The sequence below is a fragment of the Ammospiza nelsoni genome, chromosome 16, assembly GCF_027579445.1.
Source record: "Ammospiza nelsoni isolate bAmmNel1 chromosome 16, bAmmNel1.pri, whole genome shotgun sequence".
Lineage (NCBI taxonomy): Eukaryota > Metazoa > Chordata > Aves > Passeriformes > Passerellidae > Ammospiza > Ammospiza nelsoni.
The window spans coordinates 3,384,878-3,402,476 of record NC_080648.1 but is presented as its reverse complement, the minus strand read 5'-3'; the positions used below and the strand labels follow the sequence as shown (position 1 = coordinate 3,402,476).

Here is a 17,599-nt window from a genome sequence, read left to right as displayed (position 1 = left end):
TAGTTTAGAGCAGAGCAGCAAAATGCACAAAAAGTTTCCTTTGGCATACAAGAAGGACCAGGATGTTCTGTCACTTCAGAATTGCCTTGGAATTACAGGAGCACAAACAGTGTTAGAGTAGACTGTAATTGAACAGAATTGTAGGAACATATTCATAGTCATCTGCTGCATTGAAGAAAAAATTCACATATACTAAATCACAATTTATGTAAGACAGAGTGAAGAAGAGCTTCAAAAGAAAAGATATTGAGTTTAGTCTTTTCATTGTTGTTCCTGAATCCCAAGGCTTCTTGATGGCACTAGAAAGCTCTCCCCATACGATTTTCTGTGTTTGTATCAGAGCATTTGCATTCCCACGTTTGCACTTTCTCCTCTGAAATGTGCTGAGCACTGTACTGAGCCTGTTCCTCTAGAGAATGACTACCACGCTATGTAGACTAACTGTTGTTTGATTGATGTCTATGATGCATGAAATTCTCAGAAAGCCTCCCTCAGGATTTTATGTGCTGAAGTGATGCAGTTTAAGTGTTGTAAATTGGTATAACTCTGGGGTTAGAAACTGAAAAATAGAATTAGACTGAAATAAGTGAACAACATCACTACTTTGGGGAGACAGAATTTTTGTAGATATGTTCCTTCCGGAAAAAGCCCTGACAAGACTTTTTAAAATTATGCGACTGTTTCACTGTGTCCTCTGTCTGATGCAGTGAGGGGTAGGTTCAGCGCCTGAGTGTGGAGATGCAGCCACTGAGGTGCTCATTAGCAGGCCGATGCTGTCACTATGGCTCTGTCACTGTGCGAATTCGCCTGCTGAGGGACGAGGCTTTGTCTTCCTGGGTTGTGCCTCGTCTTTGTGCTGCCCTGGTTGAGGCCGCGTTCCGTTGCCGGCCCCGGCTGTCTCGCTGCCTTCGGGATCGCGGGCCGGGCCGAGCGGCAGCGCGGGCTGCGGGCGGCGGCGGCTGCAGTCCCAGCGCGCACCGCTGGGTGGTGCCCTCGGCCAAGGCGGCGCCGAGCGGCTGCGGCAGCGGAGGCGGCCGGGCCCGGAGCGGCACAGCCCGAGCGAGCTCAGACCAGAACCAGCCCAGCCCTGCCCAGCTCAGCTCAGTTCAGCTTAGAGCAGCCCAGCTCAGCCGGGCGGAGGTGGCAGCGGCTGCGGCAGGGAGCGCTGCCCCGTGTCACGCGCTGCCGGCACACCCCGGCTGCGTTCCGGAGCGCCGGCCGGAATCTGAGACAGCGAGGGAAGGCGCCCGGCCCGCACTTCGCCGCTCTCCGCCCGCAATCGCCCGGGACACCCGCCGCGACACCGACACCGACAGCGGCCGCCGGCGCCGCCGCCGCGCCATGGCGCTCGCAAGGCAAGTGCTTTGTGTGTGTGCTTTGCTGGGGCTGCCGCTCGCTGGCGCCGAGCCCATCCGCTACTCCGTAGCCGAGGAGGCGGAAAGCGGCTCCCTGGTGGGCGAGCTGGCCGAGGACGCGGGGCTGACGCCGGCGCAGCTCTCGGCTCGCCGCGCCCGCCTGGTCTCGGAGGACGGCCGCCAGCATTTTCGCTTGGAGCGCGCCTCCGGCCGCCTCGTCGTGGCGGGGAGGCTGGACCGGGAGCAGCTGTGCGCCCAGTCCGACACCTGCATGCTCCCCTTCGAGCTGCTGCTCTCCAACCCCCTGCAGTTCTTTCGGGTCGAGGTAGATCTGGAGGATATCAATGATCATTCCCCTGTATTCCCTGAAAAACGAGTCCTTTTTGATATCCTGGAAACGAGTGAGCCAGGTTCACTTTTCCCTCTGGAAGTGGCTAGGGACCTTGATATTGGCAGCAACAAAGTCAAGGAATACCGCATCTTTCCCGAGAATGAGTACTTTAGTGTCTCCTATGGAAGTCGGAATAATGGTGACAAATATCTTGAACTTGTTTTGGAAAAGTCACTAGACAGAGAGGAGCAGTCTGAGATGGGTTTTAGTGTTATTGCTGCGGACGGTGGCTCTCCTTCCAGAAGTGGGACCATCGAAGTCTCTATTACCATTCTAGATGTAAATGACAATGCTCCCAAGTTCACGCAAGAGCGTTACATTGGGAAGGTTCTGGAAAACATACCAGAAGGCTCTGTGGTTCTGAATGTGCTGGCAACTGATCGAGATGCAGGAGTTAATGGAGATATCTCCTATCAGCTCAGCCAGGCAGCGGATCAGAGTGATTCAGCATTTGTGATTGATCCCATAACTGGTGAAATTAAAATAACAAAACCCCTGGACTTTGAGGCAGCACAGACTCACGAGCTCAGTGTGAGGGCCAGAGATGATGGAGGGCTGTCAGCAATCTGCAAGGTGTTGGTGGAGGTGGTGGATGTGAATGACAATGCCCCAGAGCTGGTGGTCAGTTCCTTCAGCAGTCCCCTCCCCGAGAACACAGTGCCCGGCACGGTGGTTGCCCTGTTTACGGTCAGGGACCGGGATTCTGGTGCCAATGGGAAGATCTCCTGTGCCCTGCAGGATCAGCTCTTCTTCTCCCTGCGGCCAGCCTACAAGAATTACTATGAGCTGGTGACAGTGAGCGCGCTGGACCGCGAGGAGACGCCGCAGTACATCCTCAGTGTGACGGCAGCAGATGCGGGCTCGCCTCCTCTCACCAGCACGCACACCTTCACCGTGGACATCTCCGACGTCAATGACAATGCCCCCGTCTTCAACCAGACCTCCTACACCATGTACGTGCGTGAGAACAACGTGCCCACGGTGTTTGTGGGAGCCGTGAGCGCTGCAGATGCTGACGTGGGGCTGAATGCCAAGGTGAGCTATTCCCTGGCAGCAGAGCAAGGGCCAGAGCGGGCCTGGTGCTCCTGCATCTCGGTGAACTCGGAGAAGGGACACGTGTTTGTGCTGCGGCCCCTGGACTACGAGCGCTTGAGGCAGACCGAGGTGACGGTCAGTGCCTCTGACGCGGGCTCTCCTCCGCTGAGAGCCAATGTCACCGTGCGCCTGGTGGTGCTGGACGAGAACGACAACGCCCCGCTGGTGCTCTACCCGGCCCAGGAGAGCGGCCCGGCCTCCAGTGAGCTGGTGCCCGTGTCGGCTGAGGCGGGCTACCTCATCAGCAAAGTGGTGGCCGTCGATGCCGACTCGGGACAGAACTCGTGGCTCTCCTACCACCTGCTCAGGGCCACCGACCCAGGCCTGTTTTCCGTGGGCGTGCAAAGCGGCGAGGTGCGTCTCAGGAGGCCGGTGACAGAGAGAGACAGCGTCAAGCAGAAGCTGGTGGTGCTGGTCAGAGACAATGGCAAGCCCCCGCTGTCAGCCACGGCAGCTCTCAGCGCTCTCCTGCTCAAGGACTTCTCCGACGTGCGCCTGCCGCACAGCAGCCCGGCCAGCGAGGATCAGGCCGCTGCCTCCCTGACCACCTATTTAATCATTGCCTTGGTCTTTGTCTCCCTCCTCTTCCTCATCTCCACGGCAGTGCTGCTGGCTCGCAAGGTGTGCAGGAGGAAGGAGCTGAAGGCTGGCCCTGTGCTCTATGCTGCCGACACCTTGCAGAGCGGCCTGGCCGATGCAGCCGCTGCAGGGACCCTGCCCCGCGCCTATTGCTACGAGATCAGCCTCACCACGGGCTCGGGCAACAGCGAGTTCAGATTCCTCAAGCCCATCCTGCCCAGCCTGCCCCCACAGCACTGCGCCGTGGGCCAGGGCCCCGGTGAGGAACAGGATTTCCCCGGTGTCCCTTTCAGCAGCGAGGACATGGCCCCAGACAATGCTGGCACTCTCTCTGCAGGACAGTTCAACGCTCTTTCCTTTGACTAGCTGGGGTCTGCACCAACTGAGGCTTCATTGCACTTGGGAGAACGGGACCTGGGCCACAGTGTGTGACAGTTCTGCCTTTATAGAAATTTGCATTTTTCATTGGTTTGCTCAGCTTCTTGCAAATTCTCTTTGAAATCAATGTCTGCTACTGAAAAAGCAATGAATGGAAATAAAATAAGCCAAGGTTTTCTTGCTTAGTTTTTAGTGTGTTTTACCTTTGCTACTGCCTTTTCTAATAAGCTTATGTATGTGGTTCATTCTCAAGCTATGATCTGCATTCTCCTGTTGTCTAACAAGACTGAGGATCTTTTTATTCTGATCTTTAAGGCAGTATCATCATTCACCAAACAAATCATATCCTCACTGATATCCAAAAAGAATTTCCCACGTCTGGAAAACCACGAAGATTTGAGTTGTGAATCACAATGTCAAATGAGCACTAGGCCCTTTCTTCCCTGGATTCTGGATGTCTCTGTCTGAGATGGGAGCTCTGTGTGCTTTGCTTTCTTGACACTGTGTTTGTCCATGCAGACACTGAATATCTACAGATGCTTCAGTAGTGCTGTCTGGTGAACCAGGGAGTTGCTCCCACCCAGCCACTGCAACACAGGCAATGCCAGCTCAGTAGGGAAGGAGTTGATTTGGACCCTTTGACAACAGCAGTCTCATCTTCCTTATCTAGTTTAGAGCAGAGCAGCAAAATGCACAAAAAGTTTCCTTTGGCATACAAGAAGGACCAGGATGTTCTGTCACTTCAGAATTGCCTTGGAATTACAGGAGCACAAACAGTGTTAGAGTAGACTGTAATTGAACAGAATTGTAGGAACATATTCATAGTCATCTGCTGCATTGAAGAAAAAATTCACATATACTAAATCACAATTTATGTAAGACAGAGTGAAGAAGAGCTTCAAAAGAAAAGATATTGAGTTTAGTCTTTTCATTGTTGTTCCTGAATCCCAAGGCTTCTTGATGGCACTAGAAAGCTCTCCCCATACGATTTTCTGTGTTTGTATCAGAGCATTTGCATTCCCACGTTTGCACTTTCTCCTCTGAAATGTGCTGAGCACTGTACTGAGCCTGTTCCTCTAGAGAATGACTACCACGCTATGTAGACTAACTGTTGTTTGATTGATGTCTATGATGCATGAAATTCTCAGAAAGCCTCCCTCAGGATTTTATGTGCTGAAGTGATGCAGTTTAAGTGTTGTAAATTGGTATAACTCTGGGGTTAGAAACTGAAAAATAGAATTAGACTGAAATAAGTGAACAACATCACTACTTTGGGGAGACAGAATTTTTGTAGATATGTTCCTTCCGGAAAAAGCCCTGACAAGACTTTTTAAAATTATGCGACTGTTTCACTGTGTCCTCTGTCTGATGCAGTGAGGGGTAGGTTCAGCGCCTGAGTGTGGAGATGCAGCCACTGAGGTGCTCATTAGCAGGCCGATGCTGTCACTATGGCTCTGTCACTGTGCGAATTCGCCTGCTGAGGGACGAGGCTTTGTCTTCCTGGGTTGTGCCTCGTCTTTGTGCTGCCCTGGTTGAGGCCGCGTTCCGTTGCCGGCCCCGGCTGTCTCGCTGCCTTCGGGATCGCGGGCCGGGCCGAGCGGCAGCGCGGGCTGCGGGCGGCGGCGGCTGCAGTCCCAGCGCGCACCGCTGGGTGGTGCCCTCGGCCAAGGCGGCGCCGAGCGGCTGCGGCAGCGGAGGCGGCCGGGCCCGGAGCGGCACAGCCCGAGCGAGCTCAGACCAGAACCAGCCCAGCCCTGCCCAGATCAGCTCAGTTCAGCTTAGAGCAGCCCAGCTCAGCCGGGCGGAGGTGGCAGCGGCTGCGGCAGCGAGCGCTGCCCCGTGTCACGCGCTGCCGGCACACCCCGGCTGCGTTCCGGAGCGCCGGCCGGAATCTGAGACAGCGAGGGAAGGCGCCCGGCCCGCACTTCGCCGCTCTCCGCCCGCAATCGCCCGGGACACCCGCCGCGACACCGACACCGACAGCGGCCGCCGGCGCCGCCGCCGCGCCATGGCGCTCGCAAGGCAAGTGCTTTGTGTGTGTGCTTTGCTGGGGCTGCCGCTCGCTGGCGCCGAGCCCATCCGCTACTCCGTAGCCGAGGAGGCGGAAAGCGGCTCCCTGGTGGGCGAGCTGGCCGAGGACGCGGGGCTGACGCCGGCGCAGCTCTCGGCTCGCCGCGCCCGCCTGGTCTCGGAGGACGGCCGCCAGCATTTTCGCTTGGAGCGCGCCTCCGGCCGCCTCGTCGTGGCGGGGAGGCTGGACCGGGAGCAGCTGTGCGCCCAGTCCGACACCTGCATGCTCCCTTCGAGCTGCTGCTCTCCAACCCCCTGCAGTTCTTTCGGGTCGAGGTAGATCTGGAGGATATCAATGATCATTCCCCTGTATTCCCTGAAAAACGAGTCCTTTTTGATATCCTGGAAACGAGTGAGCCAGGTTCACTTTTCCCTCTGGAAGTGGCTAGGGACCTTGATATTGGCAGCAACAAAGTCAAGGAATACCGCATCTTTCCCGAGAATGAGTACTTTAGTGTCTCCTATGGAAGTCGGAATAATGGTGACAAATATCTTGAACTTGTTTTGGAAAAGTCACTAGACAGAGAGGAGCAGTCTGAGATGGGTTTTAGTGTTATTGCTGCGGACGGTGGCTCTCCTTCCAGAAGTGGGACCATCGAAGTCTCTATTACCATTCTAGATGTAAATGACAATGCTCCCAAGTTCACGCAAGAGCGTTACATTGGGAAGGTTCTGGAAAACATACCAGAAGGCTCTGTGGTTCTGAATGTGCTGGCAACTGATCGAGATGCAGGAGTTAATGGAGATATCTCCTATCAGCTCAGCCAGGCAGCGGATCAGAGTGATTCAGCATTTGTGATTGATCCCATAACTGGTGAAATTAAAATAACAAAACCCCTGGACTTTGAGGCAGCACAGACTCACGAGCTCAGTGTGAGGGCCAGAGATGATGGAGGGCTGTCAGCAATCTGCAAGGTGTTGGTGGAGGTGGTGGATGTGAATGACAATGCCCCAGAGCTGGTGGTCAGTTCCTTCAGCAGTCCCCTCCCCGAGAACACAGTGCCCGGCACGGTGGTTGCCCTGTTTACGGTCAGGGACCGGGATTCTGGTGCCAATGGGAAGATCTCCTGTGCCCTGCAGGATCAGCTCTTCTTCTCCCTGCGGCCAGCCTACAAGAATTACTATGAGCTGGTGACAGTGAGCGCGCTGGACCGCGAGGAGACGCCGCAGTACATCCTCAGTGTGACGGCAGCAGATGCGGGCTCGCCTCCTCTCACCAGCACGCACACCTTCACCGTGGACATCTCCGACGTCAATGACAATGCCCCCGTCTTCAACCAGACCTCCTACACCATGTACGTGCGTGAGAACAACGTGCCCACGGTGTTTGTGGGAGCCGTGAGCGCTGCAGATGCTGACGTGGGGCTGAATGCCAAGGTGAGCTATTCCCTGGCAGCAGAGCAAGGGCCAGAGCGGGCCTGGTGCTCCTGCATCTCGGTGAACTCGGAGAAGGGACACGTGTTTGTGCTGCGGCCCCTGGACTACGAGCGCTTGAGGCAGACCGAGGTGACGGTCAGTGCCTCTGACGCGGGCTCTCCTCCGCTGAGAGCCAATGTCACCGTGCGCCTGGTGGTGCTGGACGAGAACGACAACGCCCCGCTGGTGCTCTACCCGGCCCAGGAGAGCGGCCCGGCCTCCAGTGAGCTGGTGCCCGTGTCGGCTGAGGCGGGCTACCTCATCAGCAAAGTGGTGGCCGTCGATGCCGACTCGGGACAGAACTCGTGGCTCTCCTACCACCTGCTCAGGGCCACCGACCCAGGCCTGTTTTCCGTGGGCGTGCAAAGCGGCGAGGTGCGTCTCAGGAGGCCGGTGACAGAGAGAGACAGCGTCAAGCAGAAGCTGGTGGTGCTGGTCAGAGACAACGGCAAGCCCCCGCTGTCAGCCACGGCAGCTCTCAGCGCTCTCCTGCTCAAGGACTTCTCCGACGTGCGCCTGCCGCACAGCAGCCCGGCCAGCGAGGATCAGGCCGCTGCCTCCCTGACCACCTATTTAATCATTGCCTTGGTCTTTGTCTCCCTCCTCTTCCTCATCTCCACGGCAGTGCTGCTGGCTCGCAAGGTGTGCAGGAGGAAGGAGCTGAAGGCTGGCCCTGTGCTCTATGCTGCCGACACCTTGCAGAGCGGCCTGGCCGATGCAGCCGCTGCAGGGACCCTGCCCCGCGCCTATTGCTACGAGATCAGCCTCACCACGGGCTCGGGCAACAGCGAGTTCAGATTCCTCAAGCCCATCCTGCCCAGCCTGCCCCCACAGCACTGCGCCGTGGGCCAGGGCCCCGGTGAGGAACAGGATTTCCCCGGTGTCCCTTTCAGCAGCGAGGACATGGCCCCAGACAATGCTGGCACTCTCTCTGCAGGACAGTTCAACGCTCTTTCCTTTGACTAGCTGGGGTCTGCACCAACTGAGGCTTCATTGCACTTGGGAGAACGGGACCTGGGCCACAGTGTGTGACAGTTCTGCCTTTATAGAAATTTGCATTTTTCATTGGTTTGCTCAGCTTCTTGCAAATTCTCTTTGAAATCAATGTCTGCTACTGAAAAAGCAATGAATGGAAATAAAATAAGCCAAGGTTTTCTTGCTTAGTTTTTAGTGTGTTTTACCTTTGCTACTGCCTTTTCTAATAAGCTTATGTATGTGGTTCATTCTCAAGCTATGATCTGCATTCTCCTGTTGTCTAACAAGACTGAGGATCTTTTTATTCTGATCTTTAAGGCAGTATCATCATTCACCAAACAAATCATATCCTCACTGATATCCAAAAAGAATTTCCCACGTCTGGAAAACCACGAAGATTTGAGTTGTGAATCACAATGTCAAATGAGCACTAGGCCCTTTCTTCCCTGGATTCTGGATGTCTCTGTCTGAGATGGGAGCTCTGTGTGCTTTGCTTTCTTGACACTGTGTTTGTCCATGCAGACACTGAATATCTACAGATGCTTCAGTAGTGCTGTCTGGTGAACCAGGGAGTTGCTCCCACCCAGCCACTGCAACACAGGCAATGCCAGCTCAGTAGGGAAGGAGTTGATTTGGACCCTTTGACAACAGCAGTCTCATCTTCCTTATCTAGTTTAGAGCAGAGCAGCAAAATGCACAAAAAGTTTCCTTTGGCATACAAGAAGGACCAGGATGTTCTGTCACTTCAGAATTGCCTTGGAATTACAGGAGCACAAACAGTGTTAGAGTAGACTGTAATTGAACAGAATTGTAGGAACATATTCATAGTCATCTGCTGCATTGAAGAAAAAATTCACATATACTAAATCACAATTTATGTAAGACAGAGTGAAGAAGAGCTTCAAAAGAAAAGATATTGAGTTTAGTCTTTTCATTGTTGTTCCTGAATCCCAAGGCTTCTTGATGGCACTAGAAAGCTCTCCCCATACGATTTTCTGTGTTTGTATCAGAGCATTTGCATTCCCACGTTTGCACTTTCTCCTCTGAAATGTGCTGAGCACTGTACTGAGCCTGTTCCTCTAGAGAATGACTACCACGCTATGTAGACTAACTGTTGTTTGATTGATGTCTATGATGCATGAAATTCTCAGAAAGCCTCCCTCAGGATTTTATGTGCTGAAGTGATGCAGTTTAAGTGTTGTAAATTGGTATAACTCTGGGGTTAGAAACTGAAAAATAGAATTAGACTGAAATAAGTGAACAACATCACTACTTTGGGGAGACAGAATTTTTGTAGATATGTTCCTTCCGGAAAAAGCCCTGACAAGACTTTTTAAAATTATGCGACTGTTTCACTGTGTCCTCTGTCTGATGCAGTGAGGGGTAGGTTCAGCGCCTGAGTGTGGAGATGCAGCCACTGAGGTGCTCATTAGCAGGCCGATGCTGTCACTATGGCTCTGTCACTGTGCGAATTCGCCTGCTGAGGGACGAGGCTTTGTCTTCCTGGGTTGTGCCTCGTCTTTGTGCTGCCCTGGTTGAGGCCGCGTTCCGTTGCCGGCCCCGGCTGTCTCGCTGCCTTCGGGATCGCGGGCCGGGCCGAGCGGCAGCGCGGGCTGCGGGCGGCGGCGGCTGCAGTCCCAGCGCGCACCGCTGGGTGGTGCCCTCGGCCAAGGCGGCGCCGAGCGGCTGCGGCAGCGGAGGCGGCCGGGCCCGGAGCGGCACAGCCCGAGCGAGCTCAGACCAGAACCAGCCCAGCCCTGCCCAGATCAGCTCAGTTCAGCTTAGAGCAGCCCAGCTCAGCCGGGCGGAGGTGGCAGCGGCTGCGGCAGCGAGCGCTGCCCCGTGTCACGCGCTGCCGGCACACCCCGGCTGCGTTCCGGAGCGCCGGCCGGAATCTGAGACAGCGAGGGAAGGCGCCCGGCCCGCACTTCGCCGCTCTCCGCCCGCAATCGCCCGGGACACCCGCCGCGACACCGACACCGACAGCGGCCGCCGGCGCCGCCGCCGCGCCATGGCGCTCGCAAGGCAAGTGCTTTGTGTGTGTGCTTTGCTGGGGCTGCCGCTCGCTGGCGCCGAGCCCATCCGCTACTCCGTAGCCGAGGAGGCGGAAAGCGGCTCCCTGGTGGGCGAGCTGGCCGAGGACGCGGGGCTGACGCCGGCGCAGCTCTCGGCTCGCCGCGCCCGCCTGGTCTCGGAGGACGGCCGCCAGCATTTTCGCTTGGAGCGCGCCTCCGGCCGCCTCGTCGTGGCGGGGAGGCTGGACCGGGAGCAGCTGTGCGCCCAGTCCGACACCTGCATGCTCCCTTCGAGCTGCTGCTCTCCAACCCCCTGCAGTTCTTTCGGGTCGAGGTAGATCGGGAGGATATCAATGATCATTCCCCTGTATTCCCTGAAAAACGAGTCCTTTTTGATATCCTGGAAACGAGTGAGCCAGGTTCACTTTTCCCTCTGGAAGTGGCTAGGGACCTTGATATTGGCAGCAACAAAGTCAAGGAATACCGCATCTTTCCCGAGAATGAGTACTTTAGTGTCTCCTATGGAAGTCGGAATAATGGTGACAAATATCTTGAACTTGTTTTGGAAAAGTCACTAGACAGAGAGGAGCAGTCTGAGATGGGTTTTAGTGTTATTGCTGCGGACGGTGGCTCTCCTTCCAGAAGTGGGACCATCGAAGTCTCTATTACCATTCTAGATGTAAATGACAATGCTCCCAAGTTCACGCAAGAGCGTTACATTGGGAAGGTTCTGGAAAACATACCAGAAGGCTCTGTGGTTCTGAATGTGCTGGCAACTGATCGAGATGCAGGAGTTAATGGAGATATCTCCTATCAGCTCAGCCAGGCAGCGGATCAGAGTGATTCAGCATTTGTGATTGATCCCATAACTGGTGAAATTAAAATAACAAAACCCCTGGACTTTGAGGCAGCACAGACTCACGAGCTCAGTGTGAGGGCCAGAGATGGTGGAGGGCTGTCAGCAATCTGCAAGGTGTTGGTGGAGGTGGTGGATGTGAATGACAATGCCCCAGAGCTGGTGGTCAGTTCCTTCAGCAGTCCCCTCCCCGAGAACACAGTGCCCGGCACGGTGGTTGCCCTGTTTACGGTCAGGGACCGGGATTCTGGTGCCAATGGGAAGATCTCCTGTGCCCTGCAGGATCAGCTCTTCTTCTCCCTGCGGCCAGCCTACAAGAATTACTATGAGCTGGTGACAGTGAGCGCGCTGGACCGCGAGGAGACGCCGCAGTACATCCTCAGTGTGACGGCAGCAGATGCGGGCTCGCCTCCTCTCACCAGCACGCACACCTTCACCGTGGACATCTCCGACGTCAATGACAATGCCCCCGTCTTCAACCAGACCTCCTACACCATGTACGTGCGTGAGAACAACGTGCCCACGGTGTTTGTGGGAGCCGTGAGCGCTGCAGATGCTGACGTGGGGCTGAATGCCAAGGTGAGCTATTCCCTGGCAGCAGAGCAAGGGCCAGAGCGGGCCTGGTGCTCCTGCATCTCGGTGAACTCGGAGAAGGGACACGTGTTTGTGCTGCGGCCCCTGGACTACGAGCGCTTGAGGCAGACCGAGGTGACGGTCAGTGCCTCTGACGCGGGCTCTCCTCCGCTGAGAGCCAATGTCACCGTGCGCCTGGTGGTGCTGGACGAGAACGACAACGCCCCGCTGGTGCTCTACCCGGCCCAGGAGAGCGGCCCGGCCTCCAGTGAGCTGGTGCCCGTGTCGGCTGAGGCGGGCTACCTCATCAGCAAAGTGGTGGCCGTCGATGCCGACTCGGGACAGAACTCGTGGCTCTCCTACCACCTGCTCAGGGCCACCGACCCAGGCCTGTTTTCCGTGGGCGTGCAAAGCGGCGAGGTGCGTCTCAGGAGGCCGGTGACAGAGAGAGACAGCGTCAAGCAGAAGCTGGTGGTGCTGGTCAGAGACAACGGCAAGCCCCCGCTGTCAGCCACGGCAGCTCTCAGCGCTCTCCTGCTCAAGGACTTCTCCGACGTGCGCCTGCCGCACAGCAGCCCGGCCAGCGAGGATCAGGCCGCCGCCTCCCTGACCACCTATTTAATCATTGCCTTGGTCTTTGTCTTCCTCCTCTTCCTCATCTCCACGGCAGTGCTGCTGGCTCGCAAGATGTGCAGGAGGAAGGAGCTGAAGGCTGGCCCCGTGCTCTATGCTGCCGACACCTTGCAGAGCGGCCTGGCCGATGCAGCCGCTGCAGGGACCCTGCCCCGCGCCTATTGCTACGAGATCAGCCTCACCACGGGCTCGGGCAACAGCGAGTTCAGATTCCTCAAGCCCATCCTGCCCAGCCTGCCTCCACAGCACTGCGCCGTGGGCCAGGGCCCCGGTGAGGAACAGGATTTCCCCGGTGTCCCTGTCAGCAGCGAGGACATGGCCCCAGACAATGCTGGCACTCTCTCTGCAGGACAGTTCAACGTTCTTTCCTTCAACTAGCTGGGGTCTGCACAGACTGAGGCTTCATGGATCTGGGGAGGAGAGCACCAGGACCACAGTGTGTGCTAATACTTCCTCCATCATAGATATGTATTTTTAATTGATTTATCCAACTTCCATCATATTCTCTTTGAAATAATTGTCTACCACTCCTAAAAGCAGCGAAGATTTTAAAAGAAGCCAAGGTTTTCACACTTAGTTTTTAATGGGTTTCGCCTTTGCTACTGCCTATTCTAATAAGATTATGTATGTGTTTAGCTCTCAATCTAGGATCTGCTTTCTCTTGCTGGCTGACAAGACAGAAGATCTTATTTTTCTGATCTTTAAGGCAGTATCACTGTTGGCCGAACCACTCATACTCTCACTGAAATGCGAAAAAATTTTCCCACCTCTGGAAAACCAGGAATTTTTGAGCCCGGTGTCTCAATGTCACATGAATACTGGGCCCTTTTTTGCCTGGCTTCTGGATTTCTCCTTATGAGATGTGAGCTCTGTGTGCTTGTCTTTCTTGTCAATCTGTTTGTCCATGCAGACAACATTGAATATCTGCAGATACTTCACAATTACTGCATGCTGAAGCAGGGCCTTGCTCCCACCCAGCCACTGCAACACAGGCAGTGCCAGCTGAGCAGGGAAGCAGGTGACTTGGACTCATTGACAACCACAGTCTCATCTTCCTTATCCAGCTCAGAGCAGAGCAGGAAAATGCAGAACTAAACCTTCCTTTGGCTTACAAGAAGGGCTTGGATGTTCTGTCACTTCAGAATTACCTTGGAAATACAGGAGCACGGAGGGTGTTACGGTAGACTGTAATTGAACAGAGCTGAAGAAACATGTCCATTGTCATTTCATGCATTGAAGGAAAAATCCAGAAATACAAAAACACTCATTGGAAGGTCAAGTCAAGAAGAAACTTTAAGAAAAAACATTGAAATTTGCCTTTTCATTGCTGTTCTGAGTCCTAATGCTTCTTAAAGGGAATGGAAGCCTGTCTCCACATGAAATTCCGTGTTTGTGTCAGAACATTTGCATTCCCATGTTTACCCTTCCTCCTCTGAAATGTACTGAGCCTGTTCCTCTAGAGGACGGCCACCCCATCTAGAATATTTGGTTGTTTGAATGATGTCTGTCATGCATGGAATGCTCCGAAAGCTTCCCTCACACTGTGATGTGCTGAAGTGATGCAGTTTAATATTGTAAATAGGTATAACTCTGAGGTTAGAAACGGGAGAGGGTTAGACTGAAATAAAGAGAGCACTGACTGCTTTAGAGGACACCGAGTACTTTGTAGCCAAGTTATTTCTGAGAAAGCCCGACAAGATTTTTCAAAATTCTACGAGTTACATGCTCACTGTGTCCCTTGAATGCAGCAATGATGGGTGGGTACAGAGCCTGAGTGGGGAGATTCAGTGTTCATTGGCATGTCCATGCTGTCACTAATCGTCCTATCTCTATGCTGTTTCTTCTGCCGGGAACTGCGGCTTGGCCCTTGTGGGCTGAGCCTGGTCTTTGTGCTGCCCTGGTTGAGGCCGCGTTCCGTTGCCGGCCCCGGCTGTCTCGCTGCCTTCGGGATCGCGGGCCGGGCCGAGCGGCAGCGCGGGCTGCGGGCGGCGGCGGCTGCAGTCCCAGCGCGCACCGCTGGGTGGTGCCCTCGGCCAAGGCGGCGCCGAGCGGCTGCGGCAGCGGAGGCGGCCGGGCCCGGAGCGGCACAGCCCGAGCGAGCTCAGACCAGAACCAGCCCAGCCCAGCCCAGCTCAGCTCAGTTCAGCTTAGAGCAGCCCAGCTCAGCCGGGCGGAGGTGGCAGCGGCTGCGGCAGCGAGCGCTGCCCCGTGTCACGCGCTGCCGGCACACCCCGGCTGCGTTCCGGAGCGCCGGCCGGAATCTGAGACAGCGAGGGAAGGCGCCCGGCCCGCACTTCGCCGCTCTCCGCCCGCAATCGCCCGGGACACCCGCCGCGACACCGACACCGACAGCGGCCGCCGGCGCCGCCGCCGCGCCATGGCGCTCGCAAGGCAAGTGCTTTGTGTGTGTGCTTTGCTGGGGCTGCCGCTCGCTGGCGCCGAGCCCATCCGCTACTCCGTAGCCGAGGAGGCGGAAAGCGGCTCCCTGGTGGGCGAGCTGGCCGAGGACGCGGGGCTGACGCCGGCGCAGCTCTCGGCTCGCCGCGCCCGCCTGGTCTCGGAGGACGGCCGCCAGCATTTTCGCTTGGAGCGCGCCTCCGGCCGCCTCGTCGTGGCGGGGAGGCTGGACCGGGAGCAGCTGTGCGCCCAGTCCGACACCTGCATGCTCCCCTTCGAACTGCTGCTCTCCAATCCCCTGCAGTTCTTTCGGGTCGAGGTAGATCTGGAGGATATCAATGATCATTCCCCTGTATTCCCCGAGGATCGAGTCCTTTTTGACATCCTGGAAACGAGCGAGCCAGGCTCACGTTTCCCTCTGGAGGTTGCTCGGGACCTAGATATTGGCCGGAACACAGTCAAGGAGTACAGCATTAATCCTGAGAATGAGTATTTTAGAGCGTCCTATGGAAGTCAAAGCACAGGCAAAAAGCATCTTGAACTGGTCTTGGAAAAGCCGCTTGACAGGGAAGAGCAGTCTGAGATGAGTTTCAGTTTAATTGCTGTGGATGGGGGCACTCCTCCTAGAAGTGGAACTACAGAAGTAAAAATTCTCATTCTAGATGTAAATGACAACGCTCCCAAATTCACAAAGGACGAGTACACAGGGCAGGTTTTGGAGAACATGCCAGAAAGCTCTGTGGTTCTGACTGTACTGGCAACAGATCCGGATGCAGGAGTTAATGGGGACATCACCTATCAACTGAGTGATTCAGTGGGACAGAGTGAGTCTGCATTTGTGATTGATCCCATAACTGGTGAAATTAAAATCACCAAACCTTTGGACTTTGAGGCAGCACACACTCATGAGCTCAGTGTGAGGGCCAGAGATGGAGGAGGGCTGTCAGCAATCTGCAAGGTGTTGGTGGAGGTGGTGGATGTGAATGACAATGCCCCAGAGCTGGTGGTCAGTTCCTTCAGCAGTCCCCTCCCCGAGAACACAGTGCCCGGCACGGTGGTTGCCCTGTTTACGGTCAGGGACCGGGATTCTGGTGCCAACGGGAAGATCTCCTGTGCCCTGCAGGATCAGCTCTTCTTCTCCCTGCGGCCAGCCTACAAGAATTACTATGAGCTGGTGACAGTGAGCGCGCTGGACCGCGAGGAGACGCCTCAGTACATCCTCAGTGTGACGGCAGCAGATGCGGGCTCGCCTCCTCTCACCAGCACGCACACCTTCACCGTGGACATCTCCGACGTCAATGACAATGCCCCCGTCTTCAACCAGACCTCCTACACCATGTACGTGCGTGAGAACAACGTGCCCACGGTGTTTGTGGGAGCCGTGAGCGCTGCAGATGCTGACGTGGGGCTGAATGCCAAGGTGAGCTATTCCCTGGCAGCAGAGCAAGGGCCAGAGCGGGCCTGGTGCTCCTGCATCTCGGTGAACTCGGAGAAGGGACACGTGTTTGTGCTGCGGCCCCTGGACTACGAGCGCTTGAGGCAGACCGAGGTGACGGTCAGTGCCTCTGACGCGGGCTCTCCTCCGCTGAGAGCCAACGTCACCGTGCGCCTGGTGGTGCTGGACGAGAACGACAACGCCCCGCTGGTGCTCTACCCGGCCCAGGAGAGCGGCCCGGCCTCCAGTGAGCTGGTGCCCGTGTCGGCTGAGGCGGGCTACCTCATCAGCAAAGTGGTGGCCGTCGATGCCGACTCAGGACAGAACTCGTGGCTCTCCTACCACCTGCTCAGGGCCACCGACCCAGGCCTGTTTTCCGTGGGCGTGCAAAGCGGCGAGGTGCGTCTCAGGAGGCCGGTGACAGAGAGAGACAGCGTCAAGCAGAAGCTGGTGGTGCTGGTCAGAGACAACGGCAAGCCCCCGCTGTCAGCCACGGCAGCTCTCAGCGCTCTCCTGCTCAAGGACTTCTCCGACGTGCGCCTGCCGCACAGCAGCCCGGCCAGCGAGGATCAGGCCGCTGCCTCCCTGACCACCTATTTAATCATTGCCTTGGTCTTTGTCTCCCTCCTCTTCCTCATCTCCACGGCAGTGCTGCTGGCTCGCAAGATGTGCAGGAGGAAGGAGCTGAAGGCTGGCCCTGTGCTCTATGCTGCCGACACCTTGCAGAGCGGCCTGGCCGATGCAGCCGCTGCAGGGACCCTGCCTCGCGCCTATTGCTACGAGATCAGCCTCACCACGGGCTCGGGCAACAGCGAGTTCAGATTCCTCAAGCCCATCCTGCCCAGCCTGCCCCCACAGCACTGCGCCGTGGGCCAGGGCCCCGGTGAGGAACAGGATTTCCCCGGTGTCCCTGTCAGCAGCGAGGACATGGCCCCAGACAATGCTGGCACTCTCTCTGCAGGACAATTCAACGCTCTTTCTTTTGACTAGCTGGGTCTGCACAGACTGATGCTTCATGGATCTTGAGAGGATGGGATCCAGGCTGGTGCATTGGGTAATGATTCTTCCTGATTATATATTTTTTTTTCTTATAGGTTTAAACAATTTCTTGAAAATTCTATTTAGCGCTGATATCTACCACTCCAAAAAGAATTACGAAGTTAAAGAAGCCAAGCTTCTCTCACTTATTAAGTAATTGGATTCAGCTCTGTCACTGCCCTTTCTAACAGGTTTTAAGTGTGTGCTTATCAATCACACCTCTGCTCTTTTTTTTCTTGCTGGCTGACAAGACAGAGGATCCTTTATTCTGAGCTTTGGACGATATCAAATAATATCCTCACTGAAATGAAAGAGGCCCTTTTTGTGCTTCATGATAGCTCGCAAGTTGTAAGTATTAAGTCACAACATCATGTGGGCACTAGGCTCTTTATC

General features: G+C 55.7%; 2 protein-coding genes and 2 pseudogenes across 2 annotated transcripts; all 4 read left to right on the top strand.

The window, feature by feature from the left end:
* The first annotated feature begins 1,335 nt into the window (after positions 1 to 1,335).
* On the top strand, positions 1,336 to 3,983 carry LOC132080432 (protocadherin beta-15-like). The gene has a single exon (XM_059483601.1). It carries the CDS (start codon positions 1,342 to 1,344, stop codon positions 3,784 to 3,786), a length of 2,445 nt encoding a protein of 814 aa, XP_059339584.1. The 5' UTR covers positions 1,336 to 1,341; the 3' UTR covers positions 3,787 to 3,983.
* A 1,823-nt stretch (positions 3,984 to 5,806) lies between these two features.
* LOC132080424 (protocadherin beta-15-like) lies at positions 5,807 to 8,447 on the top strand (annotated as a pseudogene).
* A 1,823-nt stretch (positions 8,448 to 10,270) lies between these two features.
* LOC132080340 (protocadherin beta-15-like) lies at positions 10,271 to 12,714 on the top strand (annotated as a pseudogene).
* A 1,993-nt stretch (positions 12,715 to 14,707) lies between these two features.
* Positions 14,708 to 17,158, top strand: LOC132080422 (protocadherin beta-15-like). Its single transcript, XM_059483589.1, has one exon. It carries the CDS (start codon positions 14,714 to 14,716, stop codon positions 17,156 to 17,158), a length of 2,445 nt encoding a protein of 814 aa, XP_059339572.1. The 5' UTR covers positions 14,708 to 14,713.
* The last annotated feature ends 441 nt before the right edge of the window (positions 17,159 to 17,599 follow it).